Consider the following 23,016-nt stretch of genomic DNA (forward strand, 5'->3'; position numbering starts at 1 on the left):
TTGTGTTTACGTGGATACTTATTGCCTAACACAACTTTTTCTTGACTAAACTCTCAATCGAAATAAGATGTGGTAGCAAACGCCTTGTCTGCCTCAATTCCCAACCTTCCCGCTCGTTCATGTTTCGTGGAGGAGAACAGCGGTAAGTTGCAGGTACTTGTAAATTTGGCCTCCGAAGGGCTAGATTATTTAACAAACACTCAGGCGTTCGAGCACACTCTGAGGAACAACTGGTGAAGGAGTAAAGCAGATCCCTTCCTCCTTAGCACCCAAAATAGTTTGTCATCAGAGAAACGTCTGGACACCAGGGCCCAGTTGTTCGAAGGCTGATTAGCACTAACCCAAGGTTAAATTCTAATCAGGGTTTCTTTAATCCTTTGTTCAAAAGTATTTTATGGGATAATATTCCTTACACTTTTTAGAGCATCCAAACACCAAGTTGTAGACAAAAGGAATTCCATTGAATTTCCTTTTAAAGCTTTCAGATCTGAATTCAGCTTTTACAGTAACCCTGGTTTATCTTAACCCAGCTTTGAACAACCCGGCCCAGGCTTTTGCGCCGTCTGTTCGGAGTCTAGCATCAAGGTCGGCGCGTGTGAACAGAGCGTGACACTGCTGAGTTTCGAGAATGTGCTAATAACTCTAGATCTGTTGTCTGAGAAGCATTCTGAGAAAAACGATCAATAATGTAACCGGGTAAGTTGGCTAGGACTTGAACCAAAACTTTTTTGATTCAGAATCCGAAACGCTCAACAACATAGGTGTGTCTCAACCAGCATAGAAGCAGCAAAGGCCAGCTCCCCTTCCCGATCTCTGCATACGAAGCAAAAACTACCGGTAACAAGAAGATTTGAACACTGAGAAGTGCGAAATGAAGAGTTTATTGATAAAATTAAGAGGATAATTATAACTTTTTCTTCTTTCTTTGAAATATAGATCGTGCTATATTAAAAAGAAACCAACCAAACAAACTTGTCTAGTATAACCCGATTTTCCACTTCATTCGACTGTAATAAAAATCAAATTGAGATCGTAAGATTAAGAGTTCAGCTTGTCACTGTTAATACGCAAATTACATGACAGACGAGGTCAAAACATTTTCTAATTTTCAACGTTTAAAATTACCGCATTGACAATACACATCCAAATAAATACAATTATCTACAAGCGAAGAAGACCACTCAAAGTTGGAAGAACTCAGGTAGAAAAATAATTGTTGGGAATAGTGTCCTTCGCAGGCCTCATTCGCAGCCGTTGTTTCGCCACGCAGATTCTTTCTCTCTCAGCTGCCTTTGTAGTCGTTCTATAGAAGTAAGCTTTTTGTGAGGCAAACCCGAAAAAACGGCTGCGAGGTAGACCGTGTCAAGGAACGAAATTTAAAAATATTGGCTAAGTTTTTCAACAAGTAACCACCTTATTATATTCGTCGGAAACAGCCTCAAAACCGTCTCAACTCCTTTAATGTCAATCAGTCATAAAATTGTAATTCAGTATCTCTTGGAATAATGTACTTTACTGTGTTTAAGAGATAAATTCGCCAGACTCGGTTACCCCGTGAGTACTGTTCCATGATTTAAATTGGCTTTCCCTTCATAACAACATTGTAAGAGGTTTCTCTAAATAGCTTTTGAAAGCAGACAGCCATTGCGCTCCAACAGCGCCATCAACAACTCGGTGATCACAGCTCAAAGTGACAGACATCACTGTTCCAGTTGTGTATCTGTTTAACAAAAAAATCGAGCGAAAGTTAAAAGAGAAGAAATAGGGAACTTAATGCAGGCGTCGAGGAGCAAAACTTTAGAAGACGGGAGGCAGAATTTCGAGCAAAATTTGGTACTGAAAGCAATCGCTTATCTGGTTAGAAAATTTCATAACGATATAACAATAACAACAATCACAACAGAAGCAATAACAACTACAACGACAAAACTTACCCCTTTTCGCTATTTTCGTCCACAACAACTTGTTTTTCTGCCTTTCCAACGGCTAAAATACAGGCCTGTGAAAATGTAGACGGTCAAAGTTCAGTAAAAATTAGTGGATGGGAATAAGTTCATTTCATCAAAAATCACTTCGCCACGAGCTTGGAATGCCTGTGGTTTCATTAGCTAACAATTAGAATACAGAATAAGATAGGAGAATTGCCAAACAACTGCCAAAAACTTTGGTCTACTCATGCGCAGAAACGTTTAACCATCTAACTATGTTTGACTGCGAGTTTGACTGCAAGTAAAATTCTGTTCATACATATAGACGTATCAGCGCCCATCCGTGAAAAATGAGAGATCGCGTCTTTAAGCTGACCGATAATAATTTTCCAAAAGAGTCATCAGGAAAAACAAAATTGAGAGTCGAAGGATATGGCAACTCCTGAGCTCAGTTTTCACAAAATGTCGTGAAGTGAATGTGCTGCAGCTTGGAATCCTTGCTGCTGAAAAATCAAAATGTTTCGTCCAACCTCATCCAATAGTCATTCGAGATTGCAATGGTTTCTGTGATTGGTCCAGAAAACTTGCACCACTCTCTATACCAATCAGATGCCCGCGTTTTCCGCGCTTTAAGTGGTTTCCTAGTTTTTTCTTTGAGTGCTCATTGGCTCTTTAAGATACTTTCCTTTCTCCTAATTGGACGTTGTGATCGAATCGAAAAGCGTTGCATGCTTGCAGCCAATTAGATTTCAGATAACAACACCAATGCGAAATAATAATCCTCACTTACTTGAGGGGGATTGATGATGGCGGAAAAGTTCTTCACGCCATACATCCCAAGATTTGACACTGTAATTGTGCCTCCCTGGAACTCATGAGGTTGAAGTTTGTTATCCCGAGCTTTGAGAGCTAAAGTGGTTACATCGGCGTTTATCTCTTGTAATCCCTGAAGACAAATTCATCATAGAATATTGAGTATCTAGCGAGGACTATTACAATCTTCATGGCGGTATCACCCATTAAAATTATTCAAGGACGTTGGAAAAGCAAACCACCTTGCTTTTTAACAAAGAATCTGAATACAAAGTTGACTCGCAAAGCAGCGATAGAAATAGACCCTCACTGAGTTTTGTCTCCGAGTCAGGCAACTTACTCTTCGGAACAGTAAGTATTGCGTGACCAAATCAAGCAACGGCTGCAAAGTAGACTTAACAAAAGATTTTAACACAGGGACAAAAAAATAAAAGCGTGACAAAGGTCAGACAAATGTCTGCATTAAAAATATTTTTGCTCACCTTTTTATCTGCATTGAAAACTATTGGGGTGATCAATCCAAATTCTGTACTCACAGCAACACTAACATCAACATTATGGTGTCTGAAAAAAGATTTTACATAAAAGTTGTCATTTATCCCAACTGAACATTCCACCTTCCGGCTCACTGTCTTGAAAAGGGGTGAGAAATAATGAACTGTCACTGTAAAATATTACTAAGCTTACTGTCTGATGAAATCCGTCATCCATGAAGAGTTTGCTTCTGGAACCTTTTTAGAGGCTAACGCACAAGCCTTTAGTACAAAGTCATTCACTGAGAGTTTGTATTCTTCATTACCATCTGCATTGAGTTGCTTTCTCACGCTGAAAGACGAGACAAAAGTCACTTCATAAACAGGGTTTTCATTAAAAAAATGTAGTTGCAGAAGAGAAGTTTAAAGCGACAAGTAAACATTCTCCAAATCTAAATTAAAACAGATCAGGCCTGTGATATTTAACCACAGAATTCTACATTGAAGCTGCACAATAGGCCATTTTACAGTTTTGTACTTAGTTGCCAAGCCTTTGATTCAGAGTGAGGCTAAAGATGACCTTGTTGTGATAGAGACCTGTATCTAGTTAGCATGATAACAAAGTGATTTACATTTGAAAGGCAGCAAGGTTTGTATCATAACAAGGTCATCTCTAGCCTCACTCCCATTCAAAGGCTTGGCAACCAAGCACATAACTGTAAAATGGACTATTTTCAAATCTATGCTGCTTACTAAAAACACCTTGTATCTTATTCCATCAGTACAATTTCCCTCAGAGAGGTAATGAGAAGTGAGAAGAACATCAAATAAGGTGAATTGTTTCATAAATCATCAATAATACTGATACAATTGTAAGGAACTATGGAGAATTGATAATTGCATCTGAGGAGATCAAGGGGTTACCAGTCATTTCATACCCAGTCAGTTGAGCTGTTTTGTGCTGACACAAGAGTACCAGTTATTAGATAAAATTATATGTATGAATCCATTAGCAGTTTGGGTATGAACCAATTCAAACTTAGTATAAATCGACTCAAAGTCAGGTACAAAACCACTATGGGTATGAAACAACGAGATACTGTGCAAGAGTAAATCACTCACTAGCCTTTTCACCAAAGGTGACAACAGGGATTTGAATAAGGATGAAATCATTATTACATCTTTTTTTATCAATTTAATATTCATGTTTAACTTATTACACTCACTTGAGCAAATTGTCCAATCTTATGTCCACTGACAGGTAATAATGTGGAATTGTCTGCTTTGATTCAAGAAGTCGTCTAGCAATAACCTGTAAAAACACGGTCATGCAATAAACCAAAATTAAGAATCTGATAATCTGACCTCCAAAGGAGAATCTTGATTATATTAAACTTACTTTTCTAACATTTGATAGAGGAATATCGGTAAAATCTGCACCTGAAATGCACAAAGAACACATAAACAAATGATGGATAAACATACCATCCACACAGTGATTGCAATGCTTTCTGGGTCAACATCCTAAAAATTATAGCCCAGGCCTCATATGTTTGGAAGCAAGCCAATAACGATAAGTGTAAGACCCGAAGGCAAGTCTTCTGTCACTGTTAATTTCTGTAAGAGTATGAACTAGTCTGTTTCATACTAATCTTTTTCTTGAACTGATCTGAATCCAAATAACCATTTTGGTACCAAAAAGGCAAAATAAAATAATTTCCACCAAAATTTATTTTTCCCTTTCAAATTTAATGAGTTTGCTTGATTGAACCAAAAGAGACAAATGAAAGAAAATGAAGAAATCTGATCTCCTCTTAACCCCTGAGGGTTTGTACTACAAAGCTTCTGCTTTCACAATCATCTGAAGATGTGAGATGTGAATCTCTGTAGAGGGTGGGGTGGGGGGACTCGGATACTTTTCATTGTCTCCCACTGGTGACAAAATATATAACTGTTTTCTTCATTAGACAGACATTTGTAAGAGGTGAAAATCTACCATCTTCCTTGATTAATGAAAACCCAAAATTAACCTGGTCAACTTTGCAAAGGGCTGTTTTATCATTTGGCACTGGACAACAGCCATCTAATCATAATTGCAATTCCACCTTAAAAATACCTGGTACATGAACCGGTGTAGGCGGAGCAGCTTCAACTACAGGTGTTGCACTAGTCACATCTTGTGCTATCACACGTCCACCAGGGCCACTTCCCTGAAGAGACTGAATGTTAAAAAAGAATCATCAGCACAAAGTAAACTTAACAAAAATGTAATTTTGTCTGCAAATCTGTGTCACCTTCTTAACTACCAATTGTTTAACTAAAACCAATCACCAGAAAATTTTTCATCTCTTTTCTATGCTTAGGGGTGCATAATTTAGTTGAGTGACATTTTAACGAAGTTAACCTCCACACACTTAATTAACTCTTGTGGTCAGCCATCAAGGCCCTCGAAGAACAATGCAACTCCAGTAGGAGTTCTTTGGCAGTTTGGTAGCAGTTGTTTTTCCAAAGTCTCAGCAGCTTCCTCCCTCCCACTGTACTCTCTTTTTTCTGACTTCTGATCCAGTCAGTGCTGATGGGTGCTTGGGATGGGTGCCAGTTAGTGGGTATGCTACTATGGGGTTGACATGAAATATCGAAAGAGGTTATATCCCCATCTTCTATTTCAGCCAAGCAGATGATTAACTTGTTATCATGTTGAGTTCTCAATGCCTCCTCTAAATATCCAATGTTTGTTAAGATTGATTTTCACGAGAAGATTGTTTTCAGTTTTGTGACATCAAATACTCAGTCATCCATCACTCATAATGTCTAATGGACATATCTCTCGGTATTACTTACACTTAATTCTATGCCCTTCTCCTGCGCCATCTTTCTTGCCAGAGGACTGGCAAATACCCTACCACCAGGTGCAGCTGGAGGGGGAGGGGGTGAGGCAGGGGTTACAGGCTGAGGAGGGGGTGGGGGTAGGGGAGATGGGGCTGCAGTTGGAGGTGGGGGAGGAGCAGCAGCTGCTGGTTCTGCAGGCTTTTCCTACAGGAAAAAAAAAAAAGTAAGTAAACGCAATTCTAAACGATATAAACTTCCCTGGAGTTTATTTAGAGATGGAAAGCTGGTTCAGGTTATCCCTTGGGCAGGATGGGCCTATCTTGCCTGCTCAGGACTGCCCACTTTAATCCAAGGAAGAAAAACATGCATGGAGCAGACTTACAAAGTTCATAACTTTTGGACAATGTCAGCATCAAAGTCACAAACAGCAGTAGTAAATAGTCAAAACAAAGACAATTAAATGACCCTCTTTGGTTTATTGTGCTACAAACACAATTAACTTTCTTTCATAGCTCTCGAAATAAACAAGTCATTCTTGATTCTTATAAAAGCAAAATCTTTTTGCTATAATTTATACTAAATTCTTTATTGACCAAGTCTTGATTCTTATAAAAGCAAAATCTTTTTGCTATAATTTATACTAAATTCTTTATTGACCAAGCTTGCTCAGTCAAGATGCCTCCTTGCCATCTTGACCCCAGGCTTGATCAATAACACATATACTTTGGAGTCTGCGAAAAGCTTACGGTAACTTTGTTTGAAAAGACTCTATGGAGAGTGGCGGGAGACTGGAGAGAAGGAAAGAAGCTGAGGGGGAATAGGGGAGAAATAGAGGGAAATGAATGGATAAATATGAAACCACTGTACAAACTTACCACAGGTGGTGCTGCTGTTTCATCAGGTACAAAAGACTCGAATGCTGCAACATCTTCTTTCTTTTCAACAATTATACAGAGAAGTTTTCCAATAGGAACATCTTTGGCACCTGCAGGAATTAAAATCTTGGCAAGGAAGCCTTCCTCTGGGGTTTCAAATTCCATTGTAGCCTTGTCTGTTTCTATCTGAGCTAGCAGATCTCCTTCACTAAGTTCATCACCTTCTTGCTTGTCCCAGCTCACAATGGTTCCCATCTCCATTGTAGGTGACAAGGCTGGTAGTTTTACTTTTGTGTGAGGGGGTAGACCTAAGCGTGTCAAATGGGAAGAAAATACAGAAATGTCTGCTTAACATGGTCATAGACCTGGACTTTTAACAAGGGCCACTGAGTTCTTCAGTCATAATTGTTTGTTGTACGTTATTTGAAGGGTTTTCGGAACGTGGAGTGTTTACCTAAGGAATCATATTCCAGAATCAAGAGTTGGAAAGTTGACAAAAAAAAATGAAGTATTTTTCTCAATATCTCTATCTCATTAAATTGGGATCAGGGGTGAGGGGGTTCACCTACTGTAGGGAATCATTTTCTGCAATCAAGAGTGGAACAGTTAAATACATTCCTGGATGTGTGTGGTTTTTTTTTTTTTTTCAGGACATTTCATTACCATTAAATTAGGATAAAGCAGGGTTTTCGGATCTAACAATTTTATCACTTGAACCAGTTTCCCATAAAAAGTCCTCCGCTTATGATCTGATAGAAGACCCACACATCTTACTTAATAGCCTGGGTACTAAAGACACAGGTCTATAAGAACTTTTAACTGCTGGCCAAAGTTAAACAACATAACTAAAGCTTCTCTTCTTGAGGCTGTATCAGTTCTTTAATAGACACGAAGGAAGTTGTCATGTGTATGATCAAAACGGAATGGGGGACAGAACTCATACTCTTCCGTTTGTTTATTACACCGGTAATAAAATGCAAATTTAACCCAGTGCATGACCATGAATTTATCAGGTAATTAATCTTTGCGTAAGCTTACCCTCTGAGCTGAACCAGCGAAAGCCACATTTGGGCAGACTAGAGGAGAGCACGTGTCGGAAGCGTGATACATCTCTAAAAATAAAATTGTAATAGGAACTGTCTAAAAAAGAAGCAGTGACTGATCATGATCTGGTGATCTCTAGAGAATATTAGCGGCTCGAGAATTTATCCTGTAATTGTGATATATGTTAGATCAGAGAATCTTTTTTTTTTTTTCCTTCTTCTACTTTAGCTAACACCAAAGACCACGGTAGCTAAATTCCATCACATCAAAGCAATAAAAGAACAATATAATCAAAAACAAAGTGTACATTTCATATTCTGTCCATGGTCGGTCGAAATAATTTCTTATATAGCAGATCAAGACATTTCTTACCTCGTGGCCCATACCAAAACTGTTCTTCGCTGAGCCTGAGAGTGTAACTCACAAATACTTGACCGCAGAGCTACAGAACGCCCTCTGCGACCAAATATTCGAACGGCTCGCCTTGCACAGAACATCCCAAGTCCCTTCTGGTAGAGGAGTTACCCCAGTCTTGCTGGTCCTTCGAATCAAGTGGCTATTCAAATAACGTACATGAATAGTCCAAAAGACACCCACAAGCTTTTGCGGTCATGATAGAGTATGCGCAAAGAACCCTGGGAGGCGTTTCCTGGGAAATCGAAAATGGCGGTAAACACTACAAAATAACAAATAGTCATTACTACAAATATTTGTGGTTTACGTGTATGTGAAAGTGGAGTTTAACATGGCTGCGCAGCAAGTTCAAGAGTACTTAGAAAGACATCGCATAGGAGCTTTATTTGAGGTAATGATGTGTATTTTGACGCGATATGTTTCAACTCAAACTTTTGAAATTATAATTACTGTAGCTTCGAATTGAATAAATGAAAAACTGACCCAAATTGCTTCCATTCTTTCCAAGGGTTTGTGGAAAATAAAGTGATTGCACTCAAAACCAAGCATAAGTAATCAAATATTCAGCCTCAACAATGTTCCGTAATATAACAGATAAAAAGCACATCGTGCATAATAGTTGTATTATACAAAAGTGATCAATAAAAATTTTGTCTCGATATAATTTTTTTTCCGGATTATCCAAAGAAAATATTTAGTTATTATTCTTGTTTTTTTTTCCTTGTCTTCCTGGCTAGCTACACTTAAAAAAAAATTCATATTTTTGCAAATTTACATTAGCAGTAATTATTCTCTAAGTTGGCGCAGCGGGGCGTTGAGATCAATTTTAAAGTTCAGAAGAGGGGGATCTGCTTGATGTGGGTGAAAAGAGGTAGTTTTTATAAGTAGAAATAGGGCAGGTTTATTTTAGAAGCTGGTAAGAGGTGTTCCTTTGATTCCAAGCTCAACTATTTTCTAAGTAACCTTTTGTAACTTGAAATCATGAAAATAATAGTCACTGTAGGGCCTATAAGTTCACTGAGTATGTTGATATCACAAAGTAGATAAATATTGTAATGTTGTATGACAATATTTTATAACTCTTATTCTAGGACCTTATGGCCAAAGTCATCAAGGATACACCTGAAGATCCAGTTGGTTATCTGATAAAAGTTTTGAAAAAGTTGTATTCTGAAGGGTCTAAGGTGATTTTCATCTTGGTTTGTTTTAAAAAAATTACTACATATACTATGTAGGGGTGATTTTTTGGGGGTAGTTTATACTGATGTGATGATATTAGTTTTGGTCCAGATCCCACCAAGAGACCTTTAATTAACTGCTTATAGTATTTTGCTCTTGTTGGTAATACCATTCAGCTTTGTTTCACTGCAAGTAGAATTTTACTCATCCATAGTAACACTGGAAAATGTCCATGGAAAATTTATCAGATTAATCCACAAACCTATGTAATACAATAATTAAAAAAAAAAAAAAAACAGTTATTGAGCTCAGGTATCAGGTTAAACTTCATTATTTTACAATGTCTCAGAGATCAGTCATCTTCCTCAACCTTTGGCTTTATTGAATATCAGATCTTTTCACAACAAGACAGAATTTTTGTTAAATCTCATTCAAAAACTATTAATTTGAATGGTAAAAGCTCAATTTTCCCTAGAGATTGAGAAGACTCAAGTGCACTGGGAAAATTAAGCTATTCTTGTAAAGTCCTAGGAAGACATATCATTTTTCATCTCAGATACATATATGTGATGAAATGTCTCTTTATAAACAGGGCCATGGATCTTCACTACCCCCATCGGGATCAAAGGTATCCTTTGCAAGATCTATGGGTCTGTCAGGGTCACCAGCTCTACGGCATTCATTTGACGAGGGTAAGCCAAAATTAACAATACTATATCAAAGGTTGGTAAACTTGCAGCTCCTCCTCTCCACTAACTTTTTCTCTGAAATTTATGAAATTTCTTCAAACTGTGTAAGGTTATTCAATAGCTAGAAAAATCACCTTCATTTATTCTTAGATCGAGGCATGTTAGCCAAATCTTGGGCTGGTCTAGACTCTCGTGCAGATGGATCACGACCACGACCAAGCAGTGCATCCAAAACAATGGGAAGAGATTATCCACGACCTTGGCTGAGTGGAAGTAAGCCAATGAGGAGTGCAGGAACAGGGGACAGGGACAACATGCGACCACCCGCAAGAACAGGTACTGTAACATTTATTTGGAACTCCTCGAACCCTTTAAATCTTACGAATGACAAGTTTCTAATTTCTCCATACAGAATCACCCCTGAATCAACCATTACGGTCATGAGAATAATAGATATGATCAGCAACTACAAAGCTCTTGATTTTTGATTGAATTCTCCTTGTCAGCACCCTAGGAAATGTATAGAAAACAGTATGGAGAATATGCATACTGATAACAGGGTGTACAGGGTCAAAACAAGGAAACACTAGTTCACAGGCAGTGATGAGTCTCTGTGAAAAATTATCTTATGTGCATTGCTTCAAGACATGCACTGCACAATTTCAAATTAATTTTCATTTCAGGAAGAAATATTTTAGACAGTAACTCTTCATATTAATTTTTTTAATTTAGGACAAACCCAAGGTGATGTTGAGAGACCACCATGGGACCACAGGACTGCTGTGCCTTCACAGGACTTTGATGAGTGGTTTAACATGCAGCACAGGCAAACCAGGACTGCTGATCAAGATGTCAAGGCACATCAAGGAAGTAGGTGGTATCCAACTTAGGTCAAATTTAGAGACTTTTCAGACAATTAAAACAATGTTGATAGTGAAATGCTAAAGGTATGCATGTTGAAGATAATCACAGAGTAAATATTTTGTACTGAAGGTGTTTAATCTTCAATGCGAACTTCTCAGTCGGTACAGCTGTAAATTATAAAACAGAAAGCTAGAAACTCAAAACTGAAACAAACATTGAATTACAAAAAAAAGAACAACACACAAAGCAACAACTTGCGTATTTTTGGCCATCTCCAGGCTAAACCAAACATCAACACCTAAGAAACAAACCTTCCTACACACAAACAGCGGACAATACAAATTTTTTTGAGCACATGGTCACAGAAGTCACATGGTCTGCACAAGGGGGGGACTGGAGAGGCAAACTGTCCCTAACAACACATTTTTATTTGAAGACTGGGATTCAGGGCTCGACACTAACAGTAGCCCACTAGCCACGGACTAGTAGAAATTCGGTTTTGGCTAGTGGTTTTCAAACCTTCCTACACACAAACAGCGGACAATACAAATTTTTTTGAGCACATGGTCACAGAAGTCACATGGTCTGCACAAGGGGGGGACTGGAGAGGCAAACTGTCCCTAACAACACATTTTTATTTGAAGACTGGGATTCAGGGCTCGACACTAACAGTAGCCCACTAGCCACGGACTAGTAGAAATTCGGTTTTGGCTAGTGGTTTTCGGTTTCCACTAGCCAGTTTGGCTAGTAAACGAACTGACATTGTCGTAGCATCTAAGATGTCACCAGCCACTTGGCTAGTAAGTTGAAAAGTTAGTGTTGAACCCTGGGGATTGTCATAAGGCATTTTCATCAGTTTATTTAAATGTAACTCTCTTTCATTGTAGCATCATCATGGGGAAGAAATGGGGAAATGGTATGTACTAGATATAAAATTATTTCAATTTTAATTTACTGACTTCTTTCGTTTTAATTTTGATTAAAGTAGTCTACAGTCCTAATTAGACAATTGTATCTCTTTATATCCATTACTCAAAAGACAATTTACCAGGTCTCACCAGTATGCTTTATATACTCTGAACTTTATTGTATTTGAAATGCCCTGACCTTAAGATTTTACGGATAAAATTAGGACTGTACGATGTGTTGTTAATTTTGATATTCTACATCTTCTGCAAGGTCTTGATGGAGTGTTAGGTAGTGCATTTAATGAGAAGTTTCATTCTTTCTCACATTACTATCATTTAGTAATTTGAATATATCAACAAAGTTGAAATGGTAAATTGGCCACCATTACGATTATAAAAGCTGACGTTTCGAGCATTAGTCCTCGTCATTTGCTCCGGCGAAGGGCTAACGCTTGAAACGTCAGTTTTTATAATCGTAACGGTGGCCAATTTACCATTTCAACTTTGTTGATATATTCAAATTATTTCGTTACCCCCACTGACGCAGCCCCAAGCAGTTCTTTCAGAAACTATCAGAATTAAATTTTGTTTGACAGTCAAAAGTATCTTTAGTTTGCTATCATTTCCTTGATCTCAATTTTTGGGTCAGCAGTGATACTTTGCGTAGAATTATGCATTGTTAGGCATTCTCAGAGGTTAGAGATTAAGCAATAGGGAGGATTCAAGTTATTCAAGGATTTAAGTTAGAGTTAGAATATTTTTTTTCAAAGTGTTGTTGACTGAGTGTATAATCCAGAACTGATTTACTGTGAACCTGGCTTTTTTATGCAGGGTGTTTGAAACCTCTTCATTTACTTTGAATTTGCAGGAAGTGCCAGCACAAAGGACAGTAATATACAACCGAAGGGCTGCATCATCAGCTCCAGTAAACTATGTTGATGATAATCTGGAAGATGAGCTCAATATGGGGAAGGACATAAAAATCCGAGAAGAAGAAAATGATTCATCATCTGTGGCATCCTACGAGTAAGAGTGAAAAATAATGTTCTGTGCATGATAAGTTTCTTCTGATACTTTATTAAAGTTCACAAAGCAACCAGGTGGACAATCAGACATGGTTTGATGCTACTCTGGTTTAAGAATTTAATGAATGTAACCCAGGAATTACAATTCATAGACCCAACGTTTTGACACTCCTGTGTAGTGCCTTCATCAGGGGTGATCTAATGATTTTAAGGAGCTTGTAATGATTTAAAGGAGTGTGGGTGGAGTTGGTATGCCAGGCTTTCAATCAAAGGCGCTGGTGGTAACGTCAACTAGTGGTGATAATTTTAGAATTGTCCCACCCAATTGTATGGTTAGCCAGTTATTTCTTCTGCTTGTATTGGCTTTATGATGAACAGAAACTATACAATAATAATAATAATAATAATAATAATAATAATAATAATGTCTATTCCATCATAAGATAAAACTACATATCTTATGTTACAATGAATTTGGAAGAACTACAACAGAAATCTACATACATATTATAAATTAAAAAGTATGTCATTACAATAAATGGAGCTTAAATATCAACCTATTTACAAAGGTGTTCATAAAGCGCTGTATATTAATTTTTGGACATGCGCAGCCTTTTTTCCTAAGATTGTGTACATATGTCTTTTGGACAGGAATGATGTCTTTCAGGAGGTGGCAATCTATTGATTTTAGTTTCTTCAAAATGTTTCGGTCTTGTTTGTTTGAAAGGTTCTTGATAAAAACTGGAAATGAGATAAAACGGCGTTTATGACATCGGTCTAAAAAATTTTGTACAACCGTAAGGTTGGACTCAGATGCCCCATAAACTGAAAGTGCATAGCTAAAACTAGGCAAAAGAATGGATATAAAAAGATGATCAATCTCTGCCTGAGAGTAATGTTCCTTTCTCAATGTTCGTAGGACGTGTAAACACTTGTTTGCTTTGAAAAGCTTAGTTCTTACATGTACAGTACAACTGTATTTTTGACTTTTGAATGCATTTTATGATATTTTTACAGGTCTTCTAGGTCACGGAAAACAAAAGCACGACATGCAGCTGAAGAACATCGCCGGCAACTTCAATCTCTCCTCATGAACAAGAGTCACAGTGGGGGAGATGTTGATGGGATGGATAATGCTGAAGACCTTCATGATGATGGCACAGAATTATTAGGTAATTTAAGATCATAATGATGACATGATCAAATTGCAAAATTGTTATGCATTGGGAATGTTAACTGTTCGATATTTTTTTTTCTAAAGAAAATATGGATGATTTGGAGTCTGAAGGGGTTTCAAGACTGAGTAGCAAGGGATCAAGACTTGCCAAGGTAAAATCTAAAAGTTAGTGACCTTAATCCTTGTAAAGTACAATGTATCTAGTTGAAAAATGAAGTTTGTAACAAGCTAAGAGGGCTTTCTTAACCAGGAGCTGCAATCATTTACTAGGTTGCTATTCTGAAATAAAGAGCTTTACAGTTTGGTTGTTTCCTGAAGCACCTTGACATTTTTTTTTTTACTGGCAGTCCATCAGACAAGGAACAGGAACATCAGAGTCAATACGAGTAAGCATATGTGCCAGATGTGCCAAGTAAGTTCTTTGATAATGAAAATTTCTTTTAACTATTTTGAATGTTTTGCTATTTTAGGGTGATGTCATTCAGGTGTGTCAGAAAGGCTTGTACATGTCCAAACTGGGTGTGAAATTTGCCACACTCATTGTAACCAGTGGTTACAAACGTAAAGCAAAACTTAGATTTTAAAATTTATTATGGCTGCAAGATATTAGCTGACAAATTAACACTAACTTGGCCCTTCTAGCCAAATATTTCTGACCCAAAAATCAAAGAGCTGAACTAAGGATCAATGGGTATGGTTCAATTCCTGGATCAAGTCAATTTTTTTTTGTGCTTCACTCAAGTCCTGGTTGTTGTAAGATTGCACAACTCCCCTCTTTGGATAAACCTGCAGTGAACAGGGTAGCATATTTTGCTAATAGCTGGGCCCAGGTGTGAAAATGGATCGCAAATACCATGTTTTAAAACTATTACACATTGATTTACCTAAGCTACATGTATCATTCAATAGTTCTAACATTTGGTGAAGATGGGATGTCTATTTCTGTTGCAGGGTTATTACTGGTCAAGCAAGTGATAAAAAGTCAGAAGGTTTGTCGGTGGATTGTGCATGCATGTTTCATTTTGTCCTTAGAAATGATGAAAACAACACCTGCATTTTTTCATTTCAGTTGGAAGTGTTTATTCAGGAAGTGAAGGTGAGAGATATGGCTCTTAATTCTCTTTCTATCTCAGATGTTTTGGTTTTTTGTAGGGTTATTGTAATTAACTGTGATTATCTTTGATGTTAGTGTATCAATGTGTAACAATCAAGAGCTTCTTTAGTAGCTGATCATTTCTTTTATTCTCCTGACCTTAATGAGGGATTCAGGGGTGATATTGTAAGGAGAAATTAGATACTGGTCACTCTTACGGGGTCAAAAGGCCAAAGGATGTTAAACACAGGGTAGGGTACGTTGTTCAAAGCTGGGTGTCCTGGGTTTAAGTTAACACAGGGTTAGTGTGAAATCTGATTTCAGATCTGAAAGCTTTAAAGGAAAATGCAGTACAGTTTTTTTTTTAGTCTACAATTCAGGGTTCCCGACACCTATCTACCCGCATTATTAGCCACCGGACTAGTGATGCTTAAAATTTGCTGGCCCGAAACACAACTTGGTAGCCCGGATCAATTTCCCTGAGGTCTGCTTCAACCCCAAACATGCAAATCTTCCTCCAAACTTATTGGTCTTTTAAAATGATAAAGAATGGTACAATCGCTTCAAGTGCGAAGCGATCGTGTTTAGCGATGCGCAACGTTGGTAGGGAGAAGACTGGGGAAGACATTAACCTTTAAGCGCAGAGTCTCGGATTTAGGGATGTTTACGATCGACACGCAAGACAAAAAAAGACGCCAGAAGATGAAAGGGTTATGCCTTCTTTATTGGTATTATCATTACAATTTAATCTTTCTTGCTTTTTAATCAACTGTGAACCTCAAGTAAACTAATTATATATAATTTCTTTCAATTTTTCTACTAGCCAGCGGGTTATTAAACGTGGTTTTTTTACAAAATTTTTACTAGCCTCGGGCTACCGGGCTAGCGGAGATGTCGAACCCTGCAATTTGATGATTGGATGCCCTTCAATGAATAGAGAAAATTACCCCAGAAAGGCAGTTCAACAAAGGATAAAGATACCCAGATTAAAATTTAACCCTGCCTTTGAACAACTAGGCTCAGCTGGTGACTAAAAGAAATGATTCTACCTTTCATCTTTTCATGTCTGATTTCTTCTTAGTTGACGACAACTTTGAAAGTGTTTCTCAAGTTGGAAGTACAGTAAGCTTTTTTTCGTTTTACCATCATCATTGTCATCATTATTGTTATCTTCATCATTATCATTATGATTATAATGGATTATTTTCAAATAGAAAACTTAAACCTATCACTTTTGTCTTTTCAGATGGGACGAAGTAGACCTCCTGTGTGGCCTTCAGGATTTGACTCAGAAAGTAAGAAGATTTTTGTTATGTACATAATTTTGGTAAAATGAAGACGTTCCTTTGCAATTTTAATTCGCTTTCAAAAGTAATTGCCTGGTCATTTGTTTAGAAATCCCATCTTTTTTTCTGTAAAAAGGTTGTGGTTGTTCATCGTGGTAAAATACAATAATAAAGTAGTTTAATCGTTAGTCTCGCGATGTGGTTATTTATGACGTGAATCGCGACTTGTTTCGGGTCTTCGTAGAAAGCAGGATACTCCGCTGTGATTGGAAGACTCAAAACCCAATCGACCTTATCGCCGGATGAAGACTAGCTGTGTGCAGTCGAAACGTCGCAATAGGCCATTTTACAGTTGTGTACTTAGTTGCCAAGCCTTTGATTTGGAGTGAAGCTGAAGGTGACCTTGTTGTGATAGAGACCTGTATCTAGTTAGCATGACAACAAAGTGATTTACATTTGAAAGGTAGCGAGGTTTGTATCATAACAAGGTCACCTCTAGCCTCACTCCCGTTCAAAGGCTTGGCAACCAAGCACAAAATTGTAAAAAGGACTATTCTCATCATAGGTGAGCACATCGTGAGACAAGCGATTCATAATTTACTTTCCATTACCCATCTTTTTTGTTGTCTCCTCCCATGTTTGGAGTTTCCTTATCTTGGATTCTGTTTTTTTTTTTCTCCCGTTGAAAGTAATTTGCGCTTTGAAGGAAACCACTCCAAACTAATTCAATGACTTGTACGTTTTCTGACAGTTTTCTGTCATTTCTCTTTTTATCCGTCTTGCTTTGTGTTCGTTTTGAAGGTGACTCGAGCCTACGAAAAGGTCAGCAACACATGTGGCAAAGTCCAGGTAGATCTCCAGGCAGATCTCCAGTAAAGGGAAAACACATGTTTAGGTAAGAAGACTGTGAAAACTCTGGCCGGTTTTTTCAAGTTCTCATCTCCTCAGCTCAAAACCTTATCTTGGCCTCTAGGTGAAATCTTAAATTTCAGATTAAGGAAAAGTCATGTAATTCTTTTCGAAATGTCCTGCATGTATTTTCACTGATGTGTTCTTTTCAGGGGTGGCTCTTTCACCACTGAACAACCGGACAGTTCCAGGCCCCCTTCGGCTTCTTCAAGTCGTAGTGACGTGGTGTACTTTGGAAGACAGCAAAAGTCGTGGAACTTTGACGGATATTCCTCAGATAATGATGTAAGGCATCATTTTTTGGGATTTTTTTTTTTTTGATTTTGAGTAGTCTATTTAACATAGTTACTCATCATTTCATTTCCTGTTTTTTCTTCAAATTTAGACCGAAGTCAATTTTGACCGAGTTGGTTCCCCTCAGTTACAGGGAAGTCGCCCATGGAACCGCGCCCCATTGGAGAGCGGAAGTGAAACGGACTGGGACACAAGACAAAGTAGGACAGTATTGCGTGACATCAGGCAACAATACTGTTACGTTGCGTGACGTCGAATACCTCTGCACTGTGAACAACATCACACCAATTTTTAGTAATTTAGAGCACAGCTCACGAGTGAAAAGTCGCGTGACCTTTTTTTTTTTTTTTCTTACGGAGATCAGGCAAGAGTACCTCTAATTGCATCGCCGAAAGAACCTGTTTCAACAAAGAGTCACAATACCAGATATGATACATTTTTAAAACATTTTCTTGTAGGAAGGCGAACCACAGAACGGAGATTTGCCCGGTTCAACAGCGGCGATGAATCAGACTCAACTTAACAAAAGGAAACAGTACATAAAGAGTGGATTATCGTCACTGGAGAGGTTTACGCTGCGAACAGACTTCACGATTAGTCCAGTTCAAGATTTATGATACCAACAGTCCTTCCTCTTAAGCGAAGGCCATCGTGTGAGTCAAAACATATTAGTGGAAAAAAAATGTCGGTACGCCCTGGGAGTGAGCGTACAAAAAGTAGAGACCCTACTTTTCGTTCCTCTCGCTCCCAGAGTTCCGTACGGCACACTAACATCAATTTTTTTTCCCCAATGAATTATTTTTACGCGACGGACTTCGCTCAGAATAACCATCTGAACTGACAACCTTAGGGACTCTGCCATTCCGCGCCAATTTCACCTTCAAGTTTTATAACGTCATTAAGCAAAGAACGTGGTTATAATCAGTTCTTCATGAATATATTTAGCGAATTAATTTTATCCGATGGGAAATATATATAAATAAATCGTTGCAACACTAACCAGGATACACGTATATTTATTTGTCTTTGTAGACTTAAAAAAGTAAAATTTCACCAAATAATAATAATAATAATAAAAATAATAATAATAATAATAATAATAATAATAATAATAATAATAATCTTTAGACAGGTACGTTCTCACAAAAGTGGTTTTCAGAACGGCCCTGTAAAAAAAGTCTTGCACCTAGGAAGAAAAGGATTGATTTGCCGAAGGACTCACCCCTATAAGATTTTCCCCTTAGACGGGATTGTTATAGTATGTAAATTTGATTATACTTGGCACGCAAATACTATCAACAGAAAATATTACTTATTTCGTTTGGTGTAAATGTTTGAATGTCTGCCTTTTCAAGCTGGTTTTATATTTTTGATATGCATTTACCATATGGAACAGTGGCTTTTGAAATAAAGTTAAATTACCTGCACAAAGACATAACAGTTCTCCGTATATCGCGAAGACTTTGAAAGAAACCGTTGGTAGGGTAACGTTAAGAACAAAGAGAGAATATTGTAGTTCGCACATTGTTTTGTTAGTTTTTTCCTAGAGCAGTTTTTTTTTTCTCTTAAGCTAGGTACGAGTGACTAACTCCTACCTACAATTATTTGCACGCAGCGTTGCTGTCTAAACCCGATCGGTGCAATCCTCCGAAAGTAGCCGAAGTCTCTTCGATTTTTTTGGACCAATCAGATGAGGGGTTACTTCGCGTCACCGCGGGCTCATGAATGTTTCGCTCGAAAACCCTTTTCGTTGGCTGCTCACGCGGTTGAAAAACTATTTTGCTCAGTATCCGGGCACGGATTAATGATATAAGTGACAGATTCAACAAATAATCTCAGCGTCTTCTAAATCTCTTAGGTATCCTTCAATCCATTCCCACACCATTTTTGCCACTTTTTCCGAGGTATCCAACACGAAAGCGTGCTTGATGTCTTTGTCATGTGACAGTTTTATGTCGCCCTCCGGGAACCTTTCTTTCATAGCCTCGTAATAACCCTGTGGAACCCAGGGATCGCCGAGCCCGTAGAAAAAAACAAGTTTGTCCAGATTGGCGCGTATACAATCGTTGTCTAATTCTCGTATCGTGACGAGCTGGCGTCCAATCTCCAAAACGTTATCAACTGTACGGTAATTAAGCATTGATTGCGCCGCTTCCATGATGGACTCTTTGTTTTCAACCTTGTTCAAGTACATCCACCAGTTTATGGACCACCTCTGAAGAAATGAAGGCAGAAACGACACCAAAACTGTTCCCATAAGGAAGGGCCAGTGTAGATAGTGGCAGATAAATTTCCACATTTTCCCACTAGGCGCAGAATCTACTTGCTCAATTGTTGGAAAGAGAAGGACACACTTGAGAATTTTTTCCTTGTCGTGGTATCGCTTTAGCATTTCCAGAGTAATGTACGCCCCGATCGAATGGCCAATCAGAATGACTCTGCAGTGTGCGGGGATGTAGTAAGCCAAGAAGGCCAGCTTGTGCTCGATTTGGTCTGTGAGTGAGAAAGACGTTGGCAAGTCAGGCTGATCCCACTGTTTGCTCTTCCATCTGCATGGTCCCGTTGGTTCATCCACCTGTGCATGGCCTAGAAGAAAACAGATCCACAATGAACACGTGTTTACCTTTTTGTTAGAGCGCTATCCGATTGAGTGTCGCTCTGAACCGAAACCAAAGTAATCGCGTAAATTGGCCAATCAGAATAAAGGAAAGTACGCCAAAGAGCTAATGAGAACTCGAAATAAAAACATGGAAACTGCCAAAAGCGCGGGAAGATACGCGTGACCAAGTCGTGATCAGCATAAGTTTGGCATCTGATTGGTTGAAAGAGTGGCGCAATTTTCTGGACCAATCACAGAGAGATCTTAGAGCGAAACCGCCGCCCAGTTAGTCCAATAGATAGTGCGCTGGACTTTTGTGCGGGAGGTCGAGGGTTCGAGCCCCGGCCGGACCAACACTCAAGGTCTTAAAATAATTGAGAAGAATTTGCTACCTTTTTATAACATCAAGAAATGGTTAGATATTCTAGTCTTCTCGGATAGGGACGAATAAATGGAGGTCCCGTCTCCTGCAGGGTTGGGGTAGGAGACGTTAATTTCTCACACACGAGATTACTGTGTGATGGATGTCCACCCCTGGGGTGGGATGAGTGGGAAGGTGAGATCGATATGGACTGAAGCGGCTGCCAGAGGCACCTGAGAAAATGCCAACGTCTGTTCTCAACCTTAACAACATCTCATTGTAACAAACCTGTAATTCAGCTCTCTGCAAAAGGTTTGAATAAACATCATATCATATTAATTATAGCAAATCCGTGGTAAGCCGGGCATGCTACTTTCGACTATATTTTGCGTTCACTAGTTTCGCGAGAAAAAAAAAAAAACTCTTTGAGAGGCAGGACTGACTGTGGTAAAAGGGCCTGAATTTTGGAAAATGGAAGAGCAGCATTTTATATCTCACTACAAAATCTAATATAACAATGGAAAGAATTTCAAAATAACACAGAAGTTTTACGAAGATCCTTGCAGGACAGTACAACGTGGCTACGTATGAGTGATGTTCTGACCGAGTACCCATACATCTAAATAAATAAATAAATAATAAATAAATAAATAATGATTTAACAATGGACATCCATTGGGTGGCTATTCTTGTCCACTGTTCCAGATCGAGTTGGAATTTGGAATGTAGGTTTTTGCTTGAATGTTGGTTTTTGCTAAGCTTTCACAATGTGATTTATATGGATTATTTGTATAATTTGACATTTCTTAATTAATTTTTCAGCAATATCGTCGTGTTTTGATCTGATGGACAATCCGATTCTCAAATTTACACTCTTATGAGCTGTTTTCTTAAAATCGTCATTCAGATTTTTGAGGTGAGAAAATAAAGTCGACTATCTTTCCAGTCATTTTCAGCGCCATCGTACCACGCTTAAATGGACATAGTTTGTCGTCGAACGATAAATCTTAAATCTTTCATACGTTTTTGCACCTCCGCCAATTATGAAATAACGCAATCAATCGTAAGTTTGAGTTTGAATCCTTCAACCAAAGAGCACCCTTAATTAAAAAGATATTCCTCATGCTAAAAAAATACACAAAACAGAAAACACAACTGTAGAGATAATTCTGTTCTTTACTTATACAACAGAGACAAGGTTGTCGTTTTCATGGCACCTATATCAGTTAAAATCAAATCGTGTAATTGAAAGTGACATCTGACGCGAAATAGAAAACAAACCCATCAAACTTTTTAGCGACATATCGTACGCTCTCGGGAGATTTTCACGTTTCCATCACATTTTCATGGAAGACATTCGTTAGTTTTTAACTTTTTGAGGAGAAAAAAAGTAAAGCTTCGTTTAGGAGGTAGTAACGGAAGCTGTTAGCATGCTGTGGCTTTTTGTTTTTTAATGGATTTCCCTTCAGATTTGAGTTTATAGCAGATGGCCGGATTTTACTCAAATTGAAGTGTATGCCGACGGTTTCAAAATTCGACTACTCTGTCGCAAAAAAGTGAATGGAATTGAAATCTAAAAAAACACTTGCCTAGGAAGAAAAGCTTTATCATTTTGGATGATGAAATGAAGGTTATAATTTGAGAAGAATCAATATAAACAAAACCATTGAAATCGATCAAAACATTCTCACTTATTCGATTTGCCCAAGGCGTTTCAAGCAGCATTTTCGTTATAGCATTGTTTATAAAGTGTTGTTTGACTCCTACCTGCATGCGAAACACCATAAACAGAACACTTTCCTTTTCCCGCTTGAAACATCGTCGAGATGAAAATATCGTAAAAGCCAATGCCACCTGGGTTACCAGGGATTACAACGATGCAAATATTTTCTTCTGTAGACATTGCACTGGATATTCTTGTTGCCACTCCATTGATGAGAGCAATTTCATGCTTCACGAGATTGTTATTCATCGTTCCCCCTGCGAAATGTAATTTTTTTCCTTGCAGACCGTTGCGTTTTGGTGTTGACAAGTATGACAACTTTGGCACACGCATGCGCTGAACACGAGTGTACCCAGAGTTGGAAGTTATAAAATTTTAAACGGTTAAATTTTTTTGTTCAAAACAAAGCGACACTTTTCACTGGAACGAAGCCTTTTTCTTTCTAAATATCGTTCTTTCTATCTAAATACAAACTCTCAGTACATTTCTTTCGCAGAAAATGCGGCATATTCTCGTTCTAAATACGAGTCTTG

General features: G+C 38.2%; 3 protein-coding genes across 3 annotated transcripts; 1 reads left to right on the forward strand and 2 right to left on the reverse strand.

The window, feature by feature from the left end:
• Positions 1–865: 865 nt before the first annotated feature.
• Positions 866–8,507, reverse strand: LOC111343902 (dihydrolipoyllysine-residue acetyltransferase component of pyruvate dehydrogenase complex, mitochondrial). The gene is made up of 12 exons (XM_022951102.2): positions 8,335–8,507; positions 7,957–8,030; positions 6,919–7,226; positions 6,056–6,247; positions 5,331–5,433; positions 4,614–4,654; positions 4,441–4,526; positions 3,429–3,566; positions 3,224–3,305; positions 2,719–2,874; positions 1,935–1,999; positions 866–1,720 (listed from the first exon to the last, which is right to left on the reverse strand). Exons 1-12 carry the CDS (start codon positions 8,457–8,459, stop codon positions 1,591–1,593), a joined length of 1,500 nt encoding a protein of 499 aa, XP_022806837.2. The 5' UTR covers positions 8,460–8,507; the 3' UTR covers positions 866–1,590.
• Positions 8,508–8,590: 83 nt separating this feature from the next.
• Positions 8,591–19,238, forward strand: LOC111343898 (uncharacterized protein C8orf34 homolog). Its single transcript, XM_022951098.2, has 18 exons — positions 8,591–8,767; positions 9,468–9,560; positions 10,148–10,247; positions 10,395–10,580; positions 10,977–11,114; positions 11,996–12,024; positions 12,885–13,042; positions 14,059–14,213; positions 14,303–14,370; positions 14,566–14,630; positions 15,170–15,207; positions 15,288–15,314; positions 16,393–16,433; positions 16,558–16,606; positions 17,399–17,492; positions 17,659–17,791; positions 17,892–18,000; positions 18,259–19,238. Exons 1-18 carry the CDS (start codon positions 8,708–8,710, stop codon positions 18,321–18,323), a joined length of 1,608 nt encoding a protein of 535 aa, XP_022806833.2. The 5' UTR covers positions 8,591–8,707; the 3' UTR covers positions 18,324–19,238.
• On the reverse strand, positions 18,799–23,016 carry LOC111343899 (lipid droplet-associated hydrolase). The gene is made up of 2 exons (XM_022951100.2): positions 22,528–23,016; positions 18,799–20,386 (listed from the first exon to the last, which is right to left on the reverse strand). Exons 1-2 carry the CDS (start codon positions 22,814–22,816, stop codon positions 19,623–19,625), a joined length of 1,053 nt encoding a protein of 350 aa, XP_022806835.2. The 5' UTR covers positions 22,817–23,016; the 3' UTR covers positions 18,799–19,622.

Source organism: Stylophora pistillata, chromosome 2 (assembly GCF_964205215.1).
Source record: "Stylophora pistillata chromosome 2, jaStyPist1.2, whole genome shotgun sequence".
Taxonomy (NCBI): Eukaryota; Metazoa; Cnidaria; class Anthozoa; order Scleractinia; family Pocilloporidae; genus Stylophora; species Stylophora pistillata.